This window comes from Argiope bruennichi, chromosome X1 (assembly GCF_947563725.1).
Source record: "Argiope bruennichi chromosome X1, qqArgBrue1.1, whole genome shotgun sequence".
NCBI classification, from domain to species: Eukaryota; Metazoa; Arthropoda; class Arachnida; order Araneae; family Araneidae; genus Argiope; species Argiope bruennichi.
Window position 1 is genome coordinate 72,811,437 of NC_079162.1, and position 22,365 is coordinate 72,833,801.

The 22,365-nt window shown below is 28.4% G+C and overlaps 1 protein-coding gene across 2 annotated transcripts in view; it reads left to right on the top strand.

Annotated features, from left to right (window-relative positions):
* Positions 1-22,365, top strand: part of LOC129958637 (CRISP/Allergen/PR-1-like) — a 173,627-nt gene that overhangs the window by 45,242 nt on the left and 106,020 nt on the right. For both annotated transcript variants that reach the window (XM_056071237.1, XM_056071236.1), the window contains exon 2: positions 19,591-19,917. In XM_056071237.1, the coding sequence (XP_055927212.1) occupies positions 19,621-19,917 (297 nt within the window). In that variant the 5' untranslated portion in view covers positions 19,591-19,620. The remainder of the gene's footprint in view (positions 1-19,590; positions 19,918-22,365) is intronic.

Genomic DNA, 22,365 nt, shown 5'->3' on the forward strand with positions numbered 1-22,365 from the left:
AATATTCCTTCTGATAATTTGCCTATTTTCTCATAATTATGCTGTAATATTTTTTAATACTTTTCATATTAGAAAATTTTGAAAATTCATATTATTTTGCTGGAATAAGTTCTTGAGCCACCAAACCCAAAGCAACCAATCTACTGAGAATATAAGTAATGAAATGTTATAAATTGTATATGATGCTATGCTTATGCCGCGCAATATGAGAGAAATCTTTCATGAGCATTATATGAAATATGTGTTTTTAATTTTAAGAGAAACTTCTTACTTCAATTGTATCTTTTTTAAACCTGCATGTTAGAATAAGAATGTTTCTCTAGAATTTAAACTAACGCAACACAAAAAAGCAAATTTTTTGTATTCTTTTCGAAGTTAAAAATGCTCGTCCTTCTTGAAATTATCTTAATTACTTCAGCCCTAGTTTGTTTCGGGGAAAACCATGGTTTTGGGAACTCACACTATTTGTTGTTTCGCTAAAAAAAAGCCCTATCTGTGAACAGTAGTCCTTAAAAAAACTAAAATCTTCTGGATGAAGGATATATTTAAAAATAGACACTTTAATGGATGTCTTTCTAAGAGTTTTATGATAGCCATTTAAACAGTAAAAAGAAGGAAAATATATCTGCTGGTAACCTTGAAATGTAAAACGTTATCCAATTTATTCAGATCATTCATCTACAGTATCTATGCATTAGATGAGTAGTACCAACGTGGAATGCATAAGTAGTTGTTACAATACCTCGTGACAATTTAGTTTTCAATCAGTTGTCACCATAAATAAGCCGACAGAGCAACGAAAGTCAAGGTTATGAAATGTTTACATTGCATAACCTCGCAAACAATGTGTTTGGATACACAGTGCTGGAATATCAAGTTGCTGAACATTTTAAATTTATTTAACATTTATTAACGTTTTTAACAATAGCATTGCTAAAATATTTATCATCAAATAATCAGATTATCGTTTGCATCTTCTATTTAATATGAAAGACAATGGCTGGGAAGTTATTCACGGATATATTTCAGCAGTCAAAGTATTATGTTGAATAATTTCTTCAAATTCACTCTCTAATTTGATAAAATGTTTTGATTTCGATTTATATTCAATTATTATTTCACTATGATTGTTTCTTCTAAATATTTTTTCTATTTTGGATAACATGCAATTCACTTTCATCATACCTGATAATCCCAACCGCAATTTTGTTAAGATGTAAATATTAAAGTAGCTAAAACAACTTGTTTTTTTGCACAAGTGTTGTGTTTATACGATGAAGAAAATTGGTAGATAATCTCTTTTATTTAGGTTTCTGGTCATATGGTGGATGAAAATATTAGAATAATAAACACTTTTTGATTACAGATGCGTAGTCTTCTCTTTATTTTGCTATGCTGCCATACAAAAGTTAGTCATAACATATTCATTAGTATATTTTAAGGACATTTTCATGGTTATAGAAAATTTTGAGCAATAACAGCACAATTTGCTGCAACTTTTCAGGAAATTACTAATAATTTTGAGTTACATAATTCCGTATAGGAACTTCCTAATATTGTATTACTCTAAAAGTATATGAAGTATATTACTATTCCAGAATTATAAGTACACTGTTTTTCAGTGATAAGTTTTGGAAGATAGGATAACACTGCGGTTTTAAGAGAGCAGGATAGTGGGTTTGGACTAGATTCAACCAAAGATACGTAGTGTATACAAATTTTAAGAATTTATCAAATTTTGTCAATCTAACGTTTTTATGCTCGCATTGCGTGAAAATTTGTGAGAAGAGGGTAAACTTCACTCAACTAAACTAAATTTATATTTCTCAATATTTTAACTAAAAATTAAAAAAATGATTCACTTTATTTTAATTAATTATTCAAAAATTAAATTTTTAAAGAATGAGAATTATTAATAAGCATGAATTATCTGACGCAAATAATATTACGCCTGACAAATACTATTTTAAATAATAAAAGAGAAAAGTTGAAAGGCATTTTATTTGAGCCTTCTGAATATACACTGTAAAATGCATAAAATTTTCCTAAAACATAATTGTTTAATTTATACTAAACCGCAGATTTTTTTTTATTTTTTAGTATTACTTAGTCATTTTCCACTTTTTAATTTTGAGATAATTTTTTTTTCAAGTTGACTACTAGATGACGCCACAGGTGGTAATTAAAATTTAATTTACTTATTCATAAACTAATAATTAAATTCTGAAAATACTGAAACAGTGTATTGACAACGAGATTACAGATGTATGCAAAATTTCAATCATCCAGCACATCAGGAAGGGAGAATAAAAAAACCGATAGCAAAATTCCATCTTCATAAACACGAAACAAGTCATGTTAAATAAATGGTGTTTAATGAAAAATATGTCTCTTTGTTCAAAAATAACGAGTCTCTTTTCTTAATAATACCATTAAACCATGGAACTGTTATAATTGGAAATTTCCACTGAAGTCGTAAACGATTGTATAAAGGAAAAATGCTATTTTTCGGGCTTTTCTTGTTGTTTGATTTTTATATTTTCCATGAAATACCTGGTTATGAGTATATGATTTAAATATATTCATTAGCAAGAAAATTTGAAATGTTTTTAATTAAGGCTATATAAATTTTGTTTTAATTATAGCCCAATTTGAAATCTCAATAACATTTAGTACCCGCTTGCTTTTCAAGAATGTTGCAAACGAAAGAATGGTATACGAAAAATTATTTGAGAATAGTTTTTGAACATTAATCTTAAAGTACTTTGTGATTAAAACTTTGTGATGAACAGTGGTTTCACAGAAAAGTAACTTCTTACATGAATTTAGAATCATTTTGAAGTGATTTCATTTCGAGAAACAGTTCCGGCTATTTCTATAAATTTTACCTGAATAGCCTGTATTAAATGTGAAATAACTTTGTTATTTTGTGTTTTATAGTTTTTTTTCCCATTTCTATGATTCTAACCTCCAAAATAATTTCACAGATAAAATTTGTAATTGTTTTCCCTTTAAAAGACAAAAGATGCATTAAGAAGCTTTATTTACAAAACGCGGTTTTTTTTTTAAACAGCAAGAAATGAGATACTTTATTCGTTAAAGATAATAAAAGTCTTCAAACACATTTTGGAGTTTATAATTGATGAGCTGTGAAGAGGTCAATCAAGAAAACAATTCTAAAATTTTCTATTTATTTAGTGCTGAAATAATCGCCGAAAAGCATGATTCGAAAATACGAATACAATTACAATAAAACACAACTGCAGGTTGGGAAGTGAATTTTTGTGTAATGAAAATACATTGAACAAAAAAATATTTCATAAAAAATTAACCGATGAGCAACGCCTAAATTTTGTACTGTAGCTCTTGAAGCTATCGCTTAAGTATAAGAAAAAAATTGCTGCATGTGTTGAAAAACTGTTATTTTACGTGTTTAGCATACTAAGTAAGTCAAGCTGAAGCTTCAAGAGCCTCTGCAAAAGCTACAGAATCTATTGTTGCTTTTATTTTAAAAATAAGAGTTAAATATCAATGAAACCGCCATTGCTTTATCTTAATAACTTTGACTAGACACTATGTCTGGATACATGTTGATAACTGCCCCACCTGGGCAATTCACTTATAAATAATGGATAGGACAGAATGCTTTTATCAAGATAAAAATAATTTGAGACTGCTTGGCTCCAGTAGCGACCTTTAGATCAACGGCAAAGGTTGAATAAAATGCTTCGTAGGAGTTTTTAAAACATTATTTTACATTAAAATTATTCGATAACACATGAAACTTCATGAGGCGAATAAATGTGAGTTCGTTTATAATTCCGTAAAGGTATCTAAATCTTTCAAAACCAATCATTAGGACTTACATTATGGTAATAAAATTGAGTCTGTAATCGTTGAACGATTTTGTGCTCATGATGGGTATTTCAAGCAGATGTTTTAATTTCGTGAATTCTTGCAGCAGGATTGAAAATGAGTTGGATAGGTCATCTAGGTTTTTATTGGGTTTTGAAAAAAATGTCGTCTGACTGAAAAGCGTATTGTGTAAATAGAATACAAATAGCCTGAATTAAGTTATTTTTAAACTATCAAATGTTATATTCTTTAGAAGATCAATGAGTAGAGAGATACGATATTTCTTATAATGTATCAGAAAAACAAAGTCTTATAATTTTTTTTAAAAAATGTAACTGAAATTATACTTAGAAAACCAATTTTTTAATTTCAACATCAAAAACATTTTATTTCAACAACAACAAAAAAAAACATTTTCTCGAGAAATATCGATTGATCTTGCTTCTGCTTAGAGAGCAAATTTTGAATAAATAACAATGCCTTCTGAAAAATATTATCAAATAAAATGCTTACATATTTGAATGAATCAAATTTTTAGTATAAAATAAATCGGATTTAAGGTAAAAAATTGATCAGATGGTTGAACGATTTTTATGTTTCCGATTTCGAATAAAAACAAGCGAACTAATTTTTTAATCTGAAACTTTTCCGATTACTCTCTCGTTCCGTTAGAAAGGGATCAAGTAATTTAAAAATGGCAGCCGGTCTATGTGGGAAATCATTCTTTATACTACATGCATACTCAGGAGAAACTACGTCTATCCATCAAGTGTACTTAAACAAACAATAAACATCCGATGCTAGGCTGATTATTGCACAAAATACTTAAAAATTGTAAAGTTTTTATTTTTATTTTATCAAAGAACAGTTTTCTGAATCCTTTTTGCAATAATATTACTTTTGATTATTTTTATTATACAATGATATACTTCTCAATAATTAAATAAATAGTGGAGCTATAATGTCGACTTCTGAAGCATCGATTTAGACATCTTTAGACATAAATGTTCTAAAAAAACTGAGGATGTAGAGTCGTGCTCATATTATCATTAAGATATTATAAGCATTACTTGCGGTTTTATCCCAAGGGAGCATAACATTTAGTAAAGACAGCAAGTTGCTGGATGCATTTATACTGGGCGTTAAGAATAAATTTATTTTTCATAACTTTAATATTTATTAAATATTTTTAAAAAATTACATCTGTTCTTGGTAAATTAAAAAAAAAAACTCAGAAAAAAGCGTGAACTCGATCACTGCATTTACAGGATGTAACTTTTGATATTTTGAAACGATACCGGATCGAGAATGAATTCATAAATAAATTCTTTCATTTAAATAAAATAAACCACAGTTATTTTAGATTATTCAAATATCTGAATTTAAAACATAGAAATTTTCTGGAATCTACTGCTGTAAATGTAAGGTAAAGTTGAAGGTGACAATAAATAATGAAAGATATATCTCTTAAATTAAAATGAAACATCTTCATTTTGGATCATTGATGGGCTATATAATTAACATGGAAATATTTCGTGTTCCAGTAGAATGCAAGCGAAAAATCATGACGTCAGTTCATGTGACTTCACTAGTCGTATGGTAAATGTAACTGCGCATGTTATCTTCATGAATCTGCTTCATTTAGTGTAGATATATTTTTCATTAATATCTTATGCATTTTTGCATTTTATGCAATTTTTCTGAGGAGAAAAGATATATTATCATTTATCTTATCATTATCTGTGCTAAAATGCGCAAGACAAAAGCAGTATTGTCGTTCAAAAATGTTTGTGATATTTCCATTTAATAATCCTGATGTAATAAAAGCATGGTTTGTGAAGGCTGGAATGGAAATTTTAAGCTTATGTCAGACTGTGTACTATATTATTTTAGCCTTAGCACTATTAATGCCAGTCATTACAGTGGTATATATATTTATTAATTGCAAAAATATAAATATAACCTAATAAGTAATTTAAATAAAACTATCAAATATATAATAAATTTTTAAAATATTATTATAACTTAGATTAAATTTAATTTTGCTAAAAAAGAGAAATGATTCTAATGCAAACAAGAAACAATATTAAGTATATTAGACAAAGATGAATTAACTAAAAGAAAAACGTACACAAAATTCACATATATGAAGTAGAATTGCATTATTAAAGAAAATATGAAGCAAAAACAAATAGGTATTTAAAATGTCAAAATATTTTTTCGTAATATTAAAAACAGCAATTGCACTATGCCCTGTAGAATCAAAATTTAAAGTAGTGCTGGCCATTTCATGTTTATCATGGAAATATGAATTGTCATCATTGTTGACCTCCATATATCAAGTCCTTGTGGAACTCAGAAAGAACTCACAAAGATAATTTGTCATTATCTCGGTAAATTTTCCAAAAAATGAAAAACTGAATATGCAGATGATGCAACAAAGGGAATCCATTATTGTGAAATGTAAAATAGACACAATTTTTCTCCTAAGATATAATCTTCCTTTTTCATTGTATTTCTTGTAAAGGCTAGGGACAAGCTGCACACCCGTCTGTTATTCACATGTGAAATTGCTATCATCATGAATATTATTTACATTTATTACATGACAGTTTAGTGAGGCCACCTTAATTAAAGGTCGAAAATTAAACCCGAAACTGACGCAAACAGAGGAGGATGAAATCACTGATCGGTGTGTGTCGCAGCAATTGCGATCGCAAGCCGTTATTAGTATTCTCTGGGGTGTTTTTACCTTGTAGGCCTTTGTGACATCATTCATCATGATTCGCAAAGATCCGATCAGATACTGGCCGGTTATGGTTTTTTTCTTCCATATAAACCTGAATGTTGCGATTTATTTCTAAAAATGCTTTATACAGGTGTTCAGCATAGCTGACCTCGCTTGTCCTGCTTCACCGATATGTTTCATATATAAACATCTAATCTTGGATATTTTTTTATGTTCTAGATATTTACTTGTGGTACGTGGTCTTTCTAAAGAAAAAAATGTCACAGAAAGTCAGAAACATAATTTGCAGATTATCTGATTGGTACTTAATGCATCGTGTTTGGTTGGTTTCATATAATCTTTTTTTACTTGTGTTTTTGGTCTTTATAAAGAAGATACGTCACAGAAAGTAAGAATCACAGTTTCTAAATAGTTTGATAGGTGAGCAATCAATCTTTTTTGCTGATTGGTTCTATATGAAAGCTTCTAATTCTAAAGGGGTTTTTTACTCACTAGTTATTCACTTTGATTATGTAATCTTTCTAAAGAAGATGTTAAAGGAATTAAATTTATTTATTATCAAGTTATTTTTTGATATGCAGTGTTTTCTGGAGAGGAAAAAAATGCAAAAAAGTAAAAGTTATAATTTTTGAATAGTCTGATATGTGCATTGGGTCCTGTCTCATAGTTTTGTGTTTGGCTTCACTCATTAGTTTCCCAGACGAAATGTCAGAGAAAATAAAAGTTATAGCTTTCATATAGTCGGATATGTGTAAAGTGCATCATGTTTAATTGGAGGCAATTGTTTTTATCTATAAGCCGCCTAATCTTGGAAGTTTTTTCAGACACTCGATGCTCATTTTCTTATGTAATTCTTTAAGGGAAGAAATATTTATAAAATGAAAGTCATTATCTTCCAAATATTTGATGTATACTAATTCCATCCTGTTTCGTGTGTATGGGGGGTGGGTGTCAGATACTAACTCTTGGTAAGCAGTATTTCTGGAGAAAAACATACAAAAAAGTAAGAGTTATAGTTTTTGAATAGTCTGATATGCGCATTGGGTCCTGTTTCATAGTTTGTTTTTTGGTTTCACTCATTAGTTTCGCAGATGAAGGCGCATTTGGGTGGGGCAGGAGAGGTGGGCCCAGTAAGTGTCAACTTTTTCAATCGTTATCTTTCCAAAAGAAATGTTAAAGAAAATAAATTTATTTATTATCAAAAGAAAGTGGTTTGGGTCTAGTGCATCCTGTTTTGTGCATTTATTTAATAATTACCTTCCATTTTTAGAGATTTTTTGCAATTTTTCTAGTTTTGAATGTAATCTCTCTCTCTCTTTTAAAGTGCTACAAAACGCAAGAGTCATAGTTTTAAAACAGTCTGGAAGAGTACGTTTTAAAAACATTTATGTTGAGGACTCTAAAATTTAAAAGCGATGCAAAGAATTTCTATTTCGATTTAAAACCCATGAGATCTCTAAGGGATAAATATGCATGAAATGAATTAATTGTATAAAAAGAAGTGGGAATCGTCGTGGCTCTAAAAAATTTTAACACATTCTAACCGCACATGTTACCATTCTACTTTTGTATAAACTTGATGTTGCCAAAGGTTTCTATAACATTCTAAAATCAGTCTTATTGAAGGAACAAGTGTGTCGTTACCATATCCCAAACTATACATCTGAATACCTTAAGCATTGTTTACAAAGTGTTCATTAAAACTTCGTGTATATTGAAATTCATGTTTTTTTCTTATTCTAATTTTGCATGTGACTGATCAGGAATTTAACTCCTTTAATTCCTTTAATTTGACTAGTTAAGTTAATTCCTTTAATTTGACTTATTTGAACAACTTAAAAATATTTTAAATAAAACTTAAGAGAACAGTTCTCTGAATTTCAGTCCAAGACAGTTTAATGGATGTTGGTTCTGACCAGGATACATTTTGAAAGATCATGATTGTCGTAGCTCATTAAGTTATTCCTTTTGAATATTACCTTGGATAGTTTCTCGGAGAAAAGCCAATGATATTCAATTGTATTAAAAACAAATTTATTTATACTTCTATTTTTATGATGAATATATTGAATTAACATGTCTGAAGAAGTTAGATTTGTTATTCCATAAAAAAATTTATGTGGTGATATATTAGAATATTTTTCAATCGAAAGTTTTGCTGTGACTCAAAATAATTGCATTAAAATTATTCTTATAATATAGAAAAAGAATTCGAATTTATAACAAGATAACAATTTAACAAATCTAGTAAGTTTTTCATGTTTCTATGTTTGCAGTCTTTTTCGGACTGAAAAAGAAACGCAGGTGTTTGAAAGATGGGCACGCAGATGTTACAGTTAAATTAAACACGCTAGATTTAAACAAAGATATTTTTCGTTCAGAATGTAATTTGGTTGGGAACATAGAATTAAATGCAAGGCTCTGAATATTCTGTTACATCTTTGCCTCAAATATTTAAAATGTGATCCATTGTCACATTTCGTAATAATACTACGGTCATATCATTATAAATATTTAAAACTTGTTACATCAAAGATCAAGTTCTTCTTTATAAATGTTCAAAGAATGTACCGATCAAAGATCGTCTTAAATATTTAATGCGGATCAATTGCATAAAATCCAGATTAATACCGGTAATATCATTGTGGGTCGTAGTGGTCTCATCTTCGACACTAAAGGATCATAAGTTCGAGATCCTGATTCATGGAAGATCCGTCATTTACACGGGCTTGGAGCATTGGAAATACTTCAAAAGTCTTCGAGTTCATTGATTTGGGGTAGAAATTTGGAACGAAGCTGTCTATCCAGGTGTAATCTCTTTTACTCACCACGACTTGAAATTGCATAGTTCATTTGAATGCTGATGCTTAAAAATAGGAAATAATGAACATAATAATGATAATTATTATTATAAATAACTGATATTTGTAGAGGATAATTTTCAGAATTTTGAATTTTAATAATTTATCATTTTCGGGTACAAGAATAAACTCATCTTTTATCGTCCTTATGTGTTACTTACCTAATTAAAAAATTTTAATTTAATGAGAATGGCTAATAATTTAATGAATTTTTCATTTTACAAAGCACAAGTTTAAATAAATTACGAAAGAGTTGCATTTCCTCATGCATTACAGATTCATATTTTAATAATAAAAGTTTCAAAATTTTACGAAAGAATTGCGTTCCCTGATGCATCATCGATTCATACCCTAATAATAAAAGTTCAAAAAGAAAAACTGAGCATACTAACAACCAATACGGCAATTAATGATATTGCGATACACGATTTCTCATCGAACATTCGTTAAATAATTTTAAGTATTTCGAAAGAATTGAAGTAATTAATCGAAGGAGCTGTGAAACGCAAAGAATTAATTATCGTAAAGCTTAATGTGTCAACTAACCTAAATAGCTTACTAATTAGCTCTGTCTACTAATTTGACCATTTTGAACTCTTTATTTCTTTTGTACAAAGCTCTTCGCACGATAAGACCTTTTTTAAAAAATTATGTTGTAATTAATTGGATGAATTGATTGTAAATGATCAGACTAATAAAAAAGAATAATAGTATTAATAGCGAATATAAGGTCAGTGTGTTAAGTCCTTCGTGCATTATATTCGCAACCTTAAAAAAGAAAATGGGCTATTCTTCTTTTGAACATTATTTTAACACCGTGGTATGATTTTAACAAGCCACATTATGTTTAAACTTCGATGATTAATTTGCTCTAATAAACCAAGGCCATTATAAATTAGTCGTATTTTAATTAGAAGAATTAGCACTTGATAGGAATATTTTAATTATTTAGTATAATAAAAAGTATCTGAAGAAGTGGGGGTTTGTAATTAACGCGTTCGCATTAAACTCAAAACATTAATCAACTCTTTTAAGCATGATTACTTTATTAGAATTTTTGAGTAACTTACAATGTCTGAGTTTGTGAGCAGCATATAAACCAAACTTTGGCAGCAATATAAAAACTATTTTATGTGATTTGTGTACCCGTTATCAAGACTTATTGGGACCATTTTGTTTTATTTTAGAATTAATGGATCTATTAATATTTACATATGAGCAATAATCTAGTAAGCAAATGCATTTGTATACTAGAATTTAAAAATATGCTATTTTATTTGCATAGAATATAATACGATATGACATAGAAATTCTCTACGTAAAATTTTGTATTTTTCCACATGATGGTATGATTTTGTATTTTTTCAAGTTTTCGATGAAAATAGGATATTTTAATATCTTCAGAACGCAAATATCCGTTGGTCAATATATTTAAATTAAATTTTGATTCCATATGAAAGACGCCATCTTGATTTGAATTTGAGAAAAAAATAATAAAAAGATTCTACGGTTTTCATATAACGAATCTTCAAATTTATTAGACTAAAAAGCAGAAAGTAATAAAAATAAAAAGATGTTTTTAAATGATGCTCCTATAAGCGTACTAAAAAGTCTAAAATAATTTTTTAATCAAAATAATAATGCAAAAGCTTGAGGCATGGAAGATAAAAAAAATTAAGACACAATAAATAGCTTAAGAAAGAAAATTCCTTATCATTAATTAAAAATCAAAAATGTTTTATAAATACGATTAAAATTCGACTTTACTTTGAGTATTTCTATCATGCCCGCATTTATTTACATTTTTTGTTCGCCAGATTTTTGATGAAAAAATTAGGGTTTATGAGCACAATACCAATAAAAGAATGTTTTTCAAAAAAAAAAATTCCGTATTTCATTTTGTTAGCTCTAAAATATTCATTTGCAAAGGCATCAAGAAATTAATTTTCTACTTTTATCGAATTATATTATAAATAGAATTATATTCTTTTAATAATTCCAAATGGTGTCATGATTATAACTGGAATTTCTAGAGTATTATTATAAATCCTTGCAGTTTTTATTGAAATACGTCCTATAAAAAATGATATGAATATGAATTATAAATTGAGAAGTGAATATTCCTTTATTAACACTTAATTCAACTATCCATATTTCGTGCTTTAATTTTAGAATTATTCAATTTCTTTTTCTCAATAAATCATATAATTTTTCTTACGGTTAAATATTTATTAACTGACAACTTATTGAATTAAAGAAGATCAAGAATTCATAAAAATATTAGAAAATTGCAGAAATAGAGGTAAATCTTTTTTTTTAAAATTTGTTGTCATATCTTATCGCAGCTATCGTATGAAACTATCAATAGTATCTATTAGTATATCAATAGTATCTATCTAGTATATCTATAAAGTTAATTTTTTTTCAAAAACTATTTTCCCTTGCAGATTTTTGAATGGTTCATTAAATAAAGAGTTAAAAAGGTCATATCAAGATATTATTAATCAAAATAACAATAATTTTCGTAATACTGGTTTGAAACTTTTATTTTTAAAAGTAAAAAAATTAATATAATAATAAAAAGCAGGATAAAATTTGTTCTCCTATCACTGAAGTAATAATCAAGACAATATTTAATATTTTACGTAGAAGCAATGAAGAAAACATAACCATTTTATACAATTTTCTAGCAGACAACAGCTATGACGACAAACCTCTTACATTTAACAATTTATCAAAAATCATCACTTAAATGCAAAGTAAAATTTCTGTATGATCAATATTAGCAAAACAATTTATCTGAATTGATGCAACTTCAAAGCTAACAGAACAAAGTACCAAATTAACAGTCATTAAAAGTGAGAAAAAAAAGTGCGAATTACCTGGAAGATATTTTTCTCAGATACCATTCACAAAATTCAAAAATTTTCATTTTTCACAGATGCTGAAAAATTACAAAAAAAAAAAAAAAATGTTTATAAAGCAAACGCACTATTTCTTTGACCGTCGTTGACGCAAAAAAAAGAGAAGGTAGAACTAGTTGGATTACAATCAATTTTCAGATGATTAAATATGTAAGAAAATAATAAATATTTCTGTCTGTCGAATTATAAACATTTATCAATTATTATTGATAAGAGTTTAGCATCTTCGAAGGAAAATATTAATAATTGTGCTAATAAAGTTAAATCGATCCAGTAAGAAAAGAAGAGGATGAAAAAATAAATCATTTAATGAAATTGATGATGATTATATGCTTCTTTAAATAAATAATCCAAAGGAGACTAATATAATATTGAAGTCAATTATATGTAAACGTCAAATATAAGTAAGCCATCATTTAAATATACGATAAAAATATTGCATGTTTAATATCAGCAAAATAATGCAAATGATATATTGAAAAATTAAAGATAATTCATAAAAAAGTATCAAGAACAGATTTTTAGAGATAAAATTCACAATAATATTTTCGCTTCTTTTATAGAAGCTGAAAACTGGAAGATAAATTATTGATAATGTTTATAAAAGTAGCATGTTATTTGTTTGACCATTTATCAAACAAAACTAGACAAAAAAAGTGGTTCATATTAGCGAAATAATCCATCTATATTAATACAAAATGGAGGCGAGTAGTCGCAAAAAAATGCCATGGAAAGATATTCCTGAGAAACTATTTGCTGTAATTTCTTCTCTTCTTCCACAGAAGCTGAAAACTGAAAGAAAGATTATTGATAGTGTTAATAAAACTAACATGCTATTTCTTGACCGTCAATCATACGAAACGAGGCGCTGCGAAACTGAAGGTTAATAATCAATTTTCGGATGATTAAATATACTAGGAATTGATAAATATTTTCATCCCATTTTATATCAACAGTCTTTTAAAAAGTATCCTCTTAAAAGGTATACTTCAGAATTCGTCCACATCAACTTAACCGTTTATAGCCGTAGCCAAGCCTTGAACGAAATTGCTCTGTGATAATTGTTATTAAATTTTTTCCAGCACCTTGCTGTAAGACAGTCAGGCGGGGCAAGAGGTGAGTTAGGAGGTTGGATATCCATTATATTCACGGCTTAAACATCGTAACCTAAAATTTGAGTGATAGCATGTTATCATGATGGAAGGCGATTATGATGATCGACGTTTTCTCTCCTCCTTGCTTATTTTCTTCATGTTTTTTTTTTCTTTCTTTCCTGAGCAGCTGTAAATATTCAGTCCGAACTATAAATAAACATTCAGAAGTAACTCGAAGAGTTTGCAGTGAAATATTATTGCCAGTTTATTTAAGTGTAATATATGTAGAATCAGATTGATTGTGGAATGCATTGCATTGTCAAACACAACACAAGTCGATGTGCAGTTAGATATCAGACGGCATGAGTAATTTTATTTATTGTGTATATCAAAGCTTGTTGTTGTAAAACAACGTGCTCTTTGATGGCAGACGGCATGTGCAGATACATCTGTCGTGTAACTGGGACATTGCGAGAAATGACTTTTAACTGGTTTAAAAGCGTATTTTTTATTAAATATGTTTAAGATATTCTTTTTTATATGAATATTTCATGATTGAAGCAATATATATAAATTGAATGAAATAGTAGGAAATGTGCCATGATATGATCCCCACGCATTTTTCGATTTTACGAAATATTTATTTTATTTTCATTCTGTGAAGAAATGACTTTTAAAATGATATTCTTAATTCTGTGAAGAGAAGAAGCAATTAAATATTTTTTATATTTTTTTCTCTGAAGAAATAAATTAATAATAAATAGTATTCTTTATTCAGTGAAGAAATTAATCAAAAGAATCCAGTAATTCTCTTTATTTAAAGATTGATTATCATTGTTACAAAATATTACAGAAGCTTTATAAAATAAAAAATGCTGCTTCCATTTTAAGAATTCAAGACAGAGAATTAAAGCATCTTAATTGTATTTAGAAAACAGGAAATAAAAACAATTACAAATTTTTTCTCATTTTCGGTAGAATAATGTTAAAAAAAAATTCTTATTTTTTATTTCTAAAAAGAGTAATATAAGGAATTTAAATAAAAATATAACAATCTTTGAAATTGAGTTGTATATTTTGAAATCATATGCAAAATAATAAATAATAAATTATAATAAATTATTTATAATATCCTGAAATAATAATCCTATATCCTATGATAATAATCCTGTATCCTATAATAATATCCTATATATCCATTTTTCATTCTCCTAGCAAATTTCTAAGAACCTAATGCTTCATATCAAAAAATAAATTAATTTCTAACTGAGCAACAGAATCAGTAACTTCACTAAATAAGCTAAATAAATATAGTTTTTGGTACTGAAAGTAGTATATTGAAACTAAACGGATTTTAAAAGTTTTAATTAAAATACTAGTAAATTAAGCGCACTCCAGGGACAACTTTTCAACTTTTAGTAAACCAAAATTTATATCCTGTTCTATCCTTTAATTCAATGCTCATATTATAAAAAACTATAATATTTATAAAAAATCAATTTAATTTATAAAAAAATTTGTACGAAATAAAATAAAATTTCCTCTTAAAAAAGAAATTGGGAAAAAATTGAACTTTTAAAATGTAAAATTTTAACACTTGGAAAAACTATTAAGAAAAATTGTTGTAGAGCCAGGTTAATAGTTTTTTATTAACCAAAACATAACTATCAGAGTTGCAATCAGTCATAAAGCTGTTTAACTACAAAAACTTTTCAAAAATTGATTCATTGCAATATTTCTTGACGCACTCAATTGATTAATTCAAAATTTTATTGGTTTCTTTAAATGATTAATGGAAAAATTACTTCATTCGTTGAATTGATTAATTGAATTTTTTATTTATTAAATTGAATAATTGAAATTTTTTTTGAAAATGCTTTGATTTATTGAATTGATGATTTGAAAAATTATTACCAGCTTTATTTATCAGAAACGGTTGATGATGGTATTCAGATTATATTTTTTATTTCTCAAACGCCAATTATTTACTCTTAGTTCTGGAAAATTCGAGTTAGTGAGCTCAATTTATTGACTTTACCATGGCATGAAGATTTTGAATTAAGAGCCGTGTATTAAATGAACATGGTTGGATTGTTGCTTATTTATTGTTTATTGATTAGTTATTATTTGACAATCTCATTAACAGTTTTTGGAATAATACTGGTACTAAGTTTTTGGCTGTAAAAATGTTAATGTCTTTTCATTATTTTCTTCTTCAGACAAGTAATTAAAAAAACGGCCAGTGAAAAGTCAAATTAGAAACGTCAAAAAGTACAATTTCGGCAAAACAATTGTTAAATAGTTTCAACACTGACGTCTTTTAAAAGAATATCATCAAATTTTGCTTATTAATTTAAGTTTATGGATGATTAAATCTGTGTAAGTTTTTGTTATTTTTTCCTTCGATTTAATATGAATGTTTCTTCAAAAAAATTGTTCTTAAATCGAACAATCTTTTGAAATAATAACAAATTAAAAATAGTAAAAAGACCGATCCATTTATTTTTAAAGATAATTTTTTCTATAATTTTTTCCTTTTATTGTTGCAGTTTTAATGCTTCACTTATGGTACAGTCAATGATTACTGATGTTTATGCTTAGTTTAAAATGACAAGCGACTACCTCATCAATTAATGATTTCGTGTTTATTTCTTTGATTTCTGTGAAGTTACAAGAAAGAGTGCCATAAAATTATCCTTTCATTATAAATTATGCAGAATATCCATAATTATTTACTGTGCAGGATATCCATAAATTTTACATTTAATATGTGGTCAGTGACAACTCATGTTTACAGTTAATTAAAAATGACGAGTGACCACACACCACCAGTGAATGACTTGATATTAGTTTCTGTATACGAAATTAAGGAAAGAGATATACGAAATGAAGCATCTTTATAATAAATATAAACTTTTATTGCACAGAATATCCATAAATGCTTCACCTAATGAATGGTCAGTGGCAACTCATGTTGACAATTAACTGAAAACAACAAGCATCCACGTACCACTAGTGATTGGCTTAAAATCCATTTCTATATATGAAATCACTCAAAGAGAACTACGAAATTTAGCATGCATATAAACTTTTATTATACAAAATATCCACAAATTCATTTCTGTTTGAGCATATTAATTTCTTTTAAATGCATTAAGACTATTTAACTGAGAGTTATGATACGCCACATCGCATTCTTCGAAATATGAGATTGAGATTTCATCAAAAATAGTATATTTCTTACCTGTATAAAAAAGCATTGCATTTGGAATTCTCTCCCTTCGACTTTCTTATATACGTACATACGCATATGCAGTCAGACGCACTTACTGTACACAGATTTTTTTCCAAAATTTATTAGGTGTAAAAGAAACATATCAAAACTGTTTAGTCTAGTTTCCTGCGATTTTGAAATATTGTGTTCATATACTGCAGATATATTCTAAAAATGTTTATTTCGAATATTATCACTGCCAAAAGAGGTCTAAAATGTGGAGATTCATCTAACTCTCGAGATCTAATTTCTGTCTACAAGAATTAAAGTAATTTATCTCTATATTTTGTCTGCAAGAAAGTAATAAACTTGTAACAAAACATGTTCATCTCATATCTCTCACAATGACGAATAAAGTTGAAATTAGACTTTACCTTCATTAATTAAAATGGTAGGGATTGTATGTGTCATAAACAACAGAGCGTTTTGAGACCTGTTTCTTTCTTTTTTTGGAGCAATAAAATTAAACATTTCATTTCTATAACTATTATCCGGCTTCCTTTTATAAAGTAAGATCCAAAAATCACATTTTCACAACTTAACAAATACCTGAAATAGCAGCGAGGATATTTATTACGTCTTGAGAATATGGAAATCAGATATAAAATAAATAAATAAATAACTGAACTGAAAAAAATTTATACAGAAGCAGTACGTTATCTCTAAGTTCATTAAACGAGTTGAAGGTCTTTTTCAACTGGAGTGAGTGAACTTCAAATCAGATTGAGTATTGTCTGGCTTTCTTTGTAGCCTTGGAAAAAAGGCAGAATTATAACACATACGGAAAGTAATTTAATCGCTTTTCACACAAAGCTTTTTGATGGTAATTAATAGTGCTTTTGCGTTCACAGAATTCGTTTATTCCTAAATGAAGTATTTGTTATGCTAAACTCATGTCGGGGGAAAAAAGGTTGTCCAGTTTGATGCTTTTCATAATAGAAATCAAAAGGAACTTTAAAAAAACTTTTGATTTTGAATGAAATCTGAAGGATTATGTTGTAACAAATGAAAAAAAGAAATAACTGTCTTCTTATTTCACCGGCGGTAATGCGGCTTTTCTTTATCGTGAGATTTCAAGTTCAAATCTCGATTTTAATATAATTTTATTTTGGGTTCAAATACTGAGTTCATAGCTGCTCATTTCAGCAAGAAAAAAAGTGTTATCAGTAGGGAAATGACGCAGAAAACCTGTTTAACATTTTTCTCATAAAAATATGCAATTCATATAATCTACAATTATATCTCCCTAATCACATATTCTTCTTAAAATTATTGCAAGAATTAATACTTATACGCCGCATACATTTTTATTCTTCTTTCGCTTGGGATGCAAAGGTGTGCCATGATTTGACGGAGTTCGTGAACTCAAAGGCTCATAACCTCTGAAAATTGTTATCGCTGTTGGGAAAAGTGGTATAATAAGTATAGTTACCTATAAAATATGGATATTCCATTTTTATGTAAAGAATATTACGTAAGGAAGAATATACTTTTAACTTTATAACAATGAGTGGGAAAAAAGGAATCAGTTTTACTGTTTGAAAAATTTTCAAAACGAATTTATTTAGGCAATTCAATTTCACACAAAAATCCTGTTGGTGAAGTAACGTTTTATGTCTTGGATTGGAATGCACGGTGAATAGAGAGAACGATATATATGAAAAACGTCTATCATATACTATATCCGGATATATACAAAACTTCTATTAACATATTGTAACAATAAAACGTATCTTCTATCGTTCGTATTTGAGAAATGTTTTATGCTTGAAAATGAATGCTCATTTTTTAATTTTATCATTTTCATTTTTCCAATGTCTATCAATAAAGGGACTTGAACAAATTTTAACTAACGTGTAAAGAATGTAGTAAAAAATTTACACACACAGTATGCAAAAGTTCGAAGAAAACATAAGTAATTGTAAAATGTCTCAGTACATAAAATAAAATAGAAAGGGTTAAAGAAATTTAAATAAGGTATTCGACAATTTTTCATCAAACTGCTTCATATACATGAGTCGTATTAAGAAGATCTTATGTATTCTAGTTTTATAAAAGTTGAAAAGAAGAAATTTCCAAAAGTTCACTTAAAAAATTAAATCTAGTTGAAGATTCCTTAACATGATCCTTTTACTAATATTTTATAAAATAGAAAATTCAAGACATTTAATTGAAATACAGTTTTCAATTCAGAATTATTTTTCTGATGGCGATAAATAATTCAAAATCGAAAATATTCTGAATTATTTAGGACTTTTGATCTCTTGAAATATACAGAAAACATTAAAAGGAAGAATTTAGTTTTATTTTATTAGTATTTAAAATGAATTAAAAAAGCTAAACTTAGTTAGTATTTTCTCTCATGAGATATTTATATATAAATAAAATCTGAAATAATTCGGAGTATTAAATTTGAAACTGTCTCGGTTATCCGGAAAGTATGGTTACCTTAACAAGCAAACTGGCAGGACTCACGTCCGTGATTCATATCTTTTATTTAATTATATTAGTCTTTCACTACAATCTCTTAGTTATAATAGGGATGGGATAATCAAATTAGATATATGATATGAATCACAGACTTGAGTCAAACATCATCAACCGAAACCAACACTCTAATTAATCTTAAAGTATCTAATTACAAGCGTCTAAATGAAAAATAAACTAACAATTTCCGAGCTTTTATTTATTCAGAAAAGATGTGGATATTGCAAGCATTTAAAAAACAATTACTATGAGGACATTCAGAAATTTTTTTGATTTATACTATACTTATTCTGTCGGTTCTCTTCTAATATGCATATATAAAGAAAATCTCCATTTTCTTTTACAGATCTCCGGCTCTTCGAACTTACCCTATCAAATGAATCACCTCTTGCTGTTATGCAGTGCGATAGTACTGGTTCCACTCTTTTACGAAGTGCACAGTCGAGCTCGATCCCCCTTTTACCAAGGGGGATGTCCCCTCATTTACATGAGGTATAGCTATCAGCATACTGCTTGCCGACCACCGAATCCAAGATGCACCATCTACTCACGGGGCATCAGCCAACCGGAAAAGGATTACATCGTTTGGAAGCACAATTACCTCAGGAGTATAGTAGCACAGGGTTATGAAAGAACAAATAACCAACCTCCAGCAGCAAACATGATGCAGATGGTATGTATACATTTTAATTAATTTTTATACACATCTTTTTATTAATCCATAATAACTTCAGCTGTCACTGAAAAATAGCCACAGGCACTTCACCTGAAGAATCCTATACAAAGGGTCCCGAAAGATCATTTAAGAATTTTGAATATTGGTCAGGCTTACAAAAGTAAGTCAGTTTACAATAGAAATTGAAGTCCGAAGAGTTGAGGTGGAGGGATGTTGCAAAGCAGTTTGTCAGTGAATTAAGTGCACCACATAAAATGTACAACAAATATTTAATGGAATTCAAGTTTACCATAGTACAGCAATCCAGTTTTATGAAAAATAGTATTCGAAGTGTATATTGCTTTAATTAATTTTTACACACGTCATTTTACTAATGCATGACTTCTAAAGTCAGTGACAACTTCAGCTGACCCAGCATAAAGAGCTACAGGCACTTCATCTAAAGAATCCTATACAAAGCGTCACAAAATATCATTTACGAATTTTGAGTATTGGTCGGGCTTACAAAAGCAAGCTAATTTACAAAAGAAAATGAAGTCCGAAGTGTTGAAATGGAGGGATATTGCAAAGCTGTTTGTCAATGAATTAAGTACACCATATAAAATGAACTACAAATATTTAATGGAATTCAAATTTACCATAGTACAGCAAACCAGTTTTATGAAAAATAGTATTCGAAGTGTATATTGCTTCAGATAGCAAATTCATTAAGTAGTTGTTTTAAGTGCTAAGAAAGTTTGATGAATTTTTGATATTGCGTCTTACCAGCTGTTATCGTATTTTTATGCTGAGTACAAATTGCTATGTTGTTCACGTAATTGAGCAGTTGCTCTAATGTCAATTTGTATCCCATTAAATCTGAACTGTCCATTTAATTTGTTTTTTACTTATTTTTCAGACAAAATGTTTCTGTAAAAGTCTTTTTGAGTTTCCGACCCTTTTTCATACTATAAATGGGTCGGAAACTCGAAAAGACTGATTTGTATGCCTGACCTAGCTAGAAGCTTGTAAAGTTTCTTTTATGTCACCATTATGTATTTAAAATAATTTGTATACAGGGCACATGACAATTACTTGACGATTTTTAATTTTTGATATGTGATTCCAAGGTTCTCTCAATATTCCCCCCTAAGTAATATTCGATTTCACATTCTATATTGGTAAAATTATGTCAAGATTATAAAATTATGTAGCAAGTTAAGCCATTCGATACCCTAGCTTTTGAGTTGTCATATAGATGGATTGATAGACCTTTTTCTCGTTGGTAGATTTGTCCAAATTTGATAAAGATTTGCTATTTTTGTATAACTACTCAATGTTTGCCAACATTCGTCTAGTTATTTATCTTCTTATTTTTCGTGATCACAGACATAAAGGCATAATTCCATTTTTTGTTAGAATTGAAAGAAGTCTATCATGGAAATTAATTAAGCTCTTGAAATCGAATTTTTTAATTATTACAGTATTTTCTCATCGTATACATCGTTCCTCATCATGTGTTTCAGAAGATGAATGTGGTTCTTTCATGCAAGCTTGACAAAAGAATTTCTTCGGAATTTAACAAACCATATTTCACTAATTCAATAATTTCATTAAATTACGCTCTTCAAGTTAAAATTTTATTTGAACATTTTTGCATACTTCGTTAGTATTTTAATGAGGAAAGAACAAACACATGTGTCTTAAATTCATATTATTTCATTCATTTTTTGGGAGTTAACCTACTTGCAGGAGTGTGATGATTCATTTTATTCCCGTGCAGATTTTGATGGATTCGATAAACTGAAATTTCAGTAGCAGGAGACATAACATCTCAGTTACCTGTTAGCTAACATCTCAATTCTGCTCTTTAAAATGCAAAAACATGACTTAACTTTTAGAAGATCGCCTTGTTAAGTGGTCGCCTCAATAAAACGGGCGTGTTCTTGTTATTCCATCAAATCACTGCATGACTTCGAAACCGAAAAATGACTGGTTTTGTTAGATGAATAAAGGGATGCCTTCATCCATCATAATCAATCAATATTAATAGATGAAATCATTTTGCATATCATGAGCAAAACTGACTGGTCAAAGTTTTAAACTGTGTCAACAGAGAAAATTTGAAAAAAAAAAAAAAAAAAAAAGGACAAGAATTTTCTAAGTTGTTTTTCTGGAAAAAGAGATTAGGGTATGTCTTCATGTACAATCCTTATCAGAAAACAAGGACCTGCTTGATTCGTGTTCTTATCTGATATACGAACAGTAGTGTATTTAAAGTTGTTCCGACCCCAGACACTGCATATTATGTGACCCCTCCCCTTTTAACTTGTCAATTTAGTTCCACAGTTCACTGCATTTTTAACTTAATCAACGAGATTATGAATATTTTCTATTCTGATGCAAGGTCACCCCAGTACGTTTGTATTCAATACTATTCAAGCAGACATCCGTATTTATGAATGC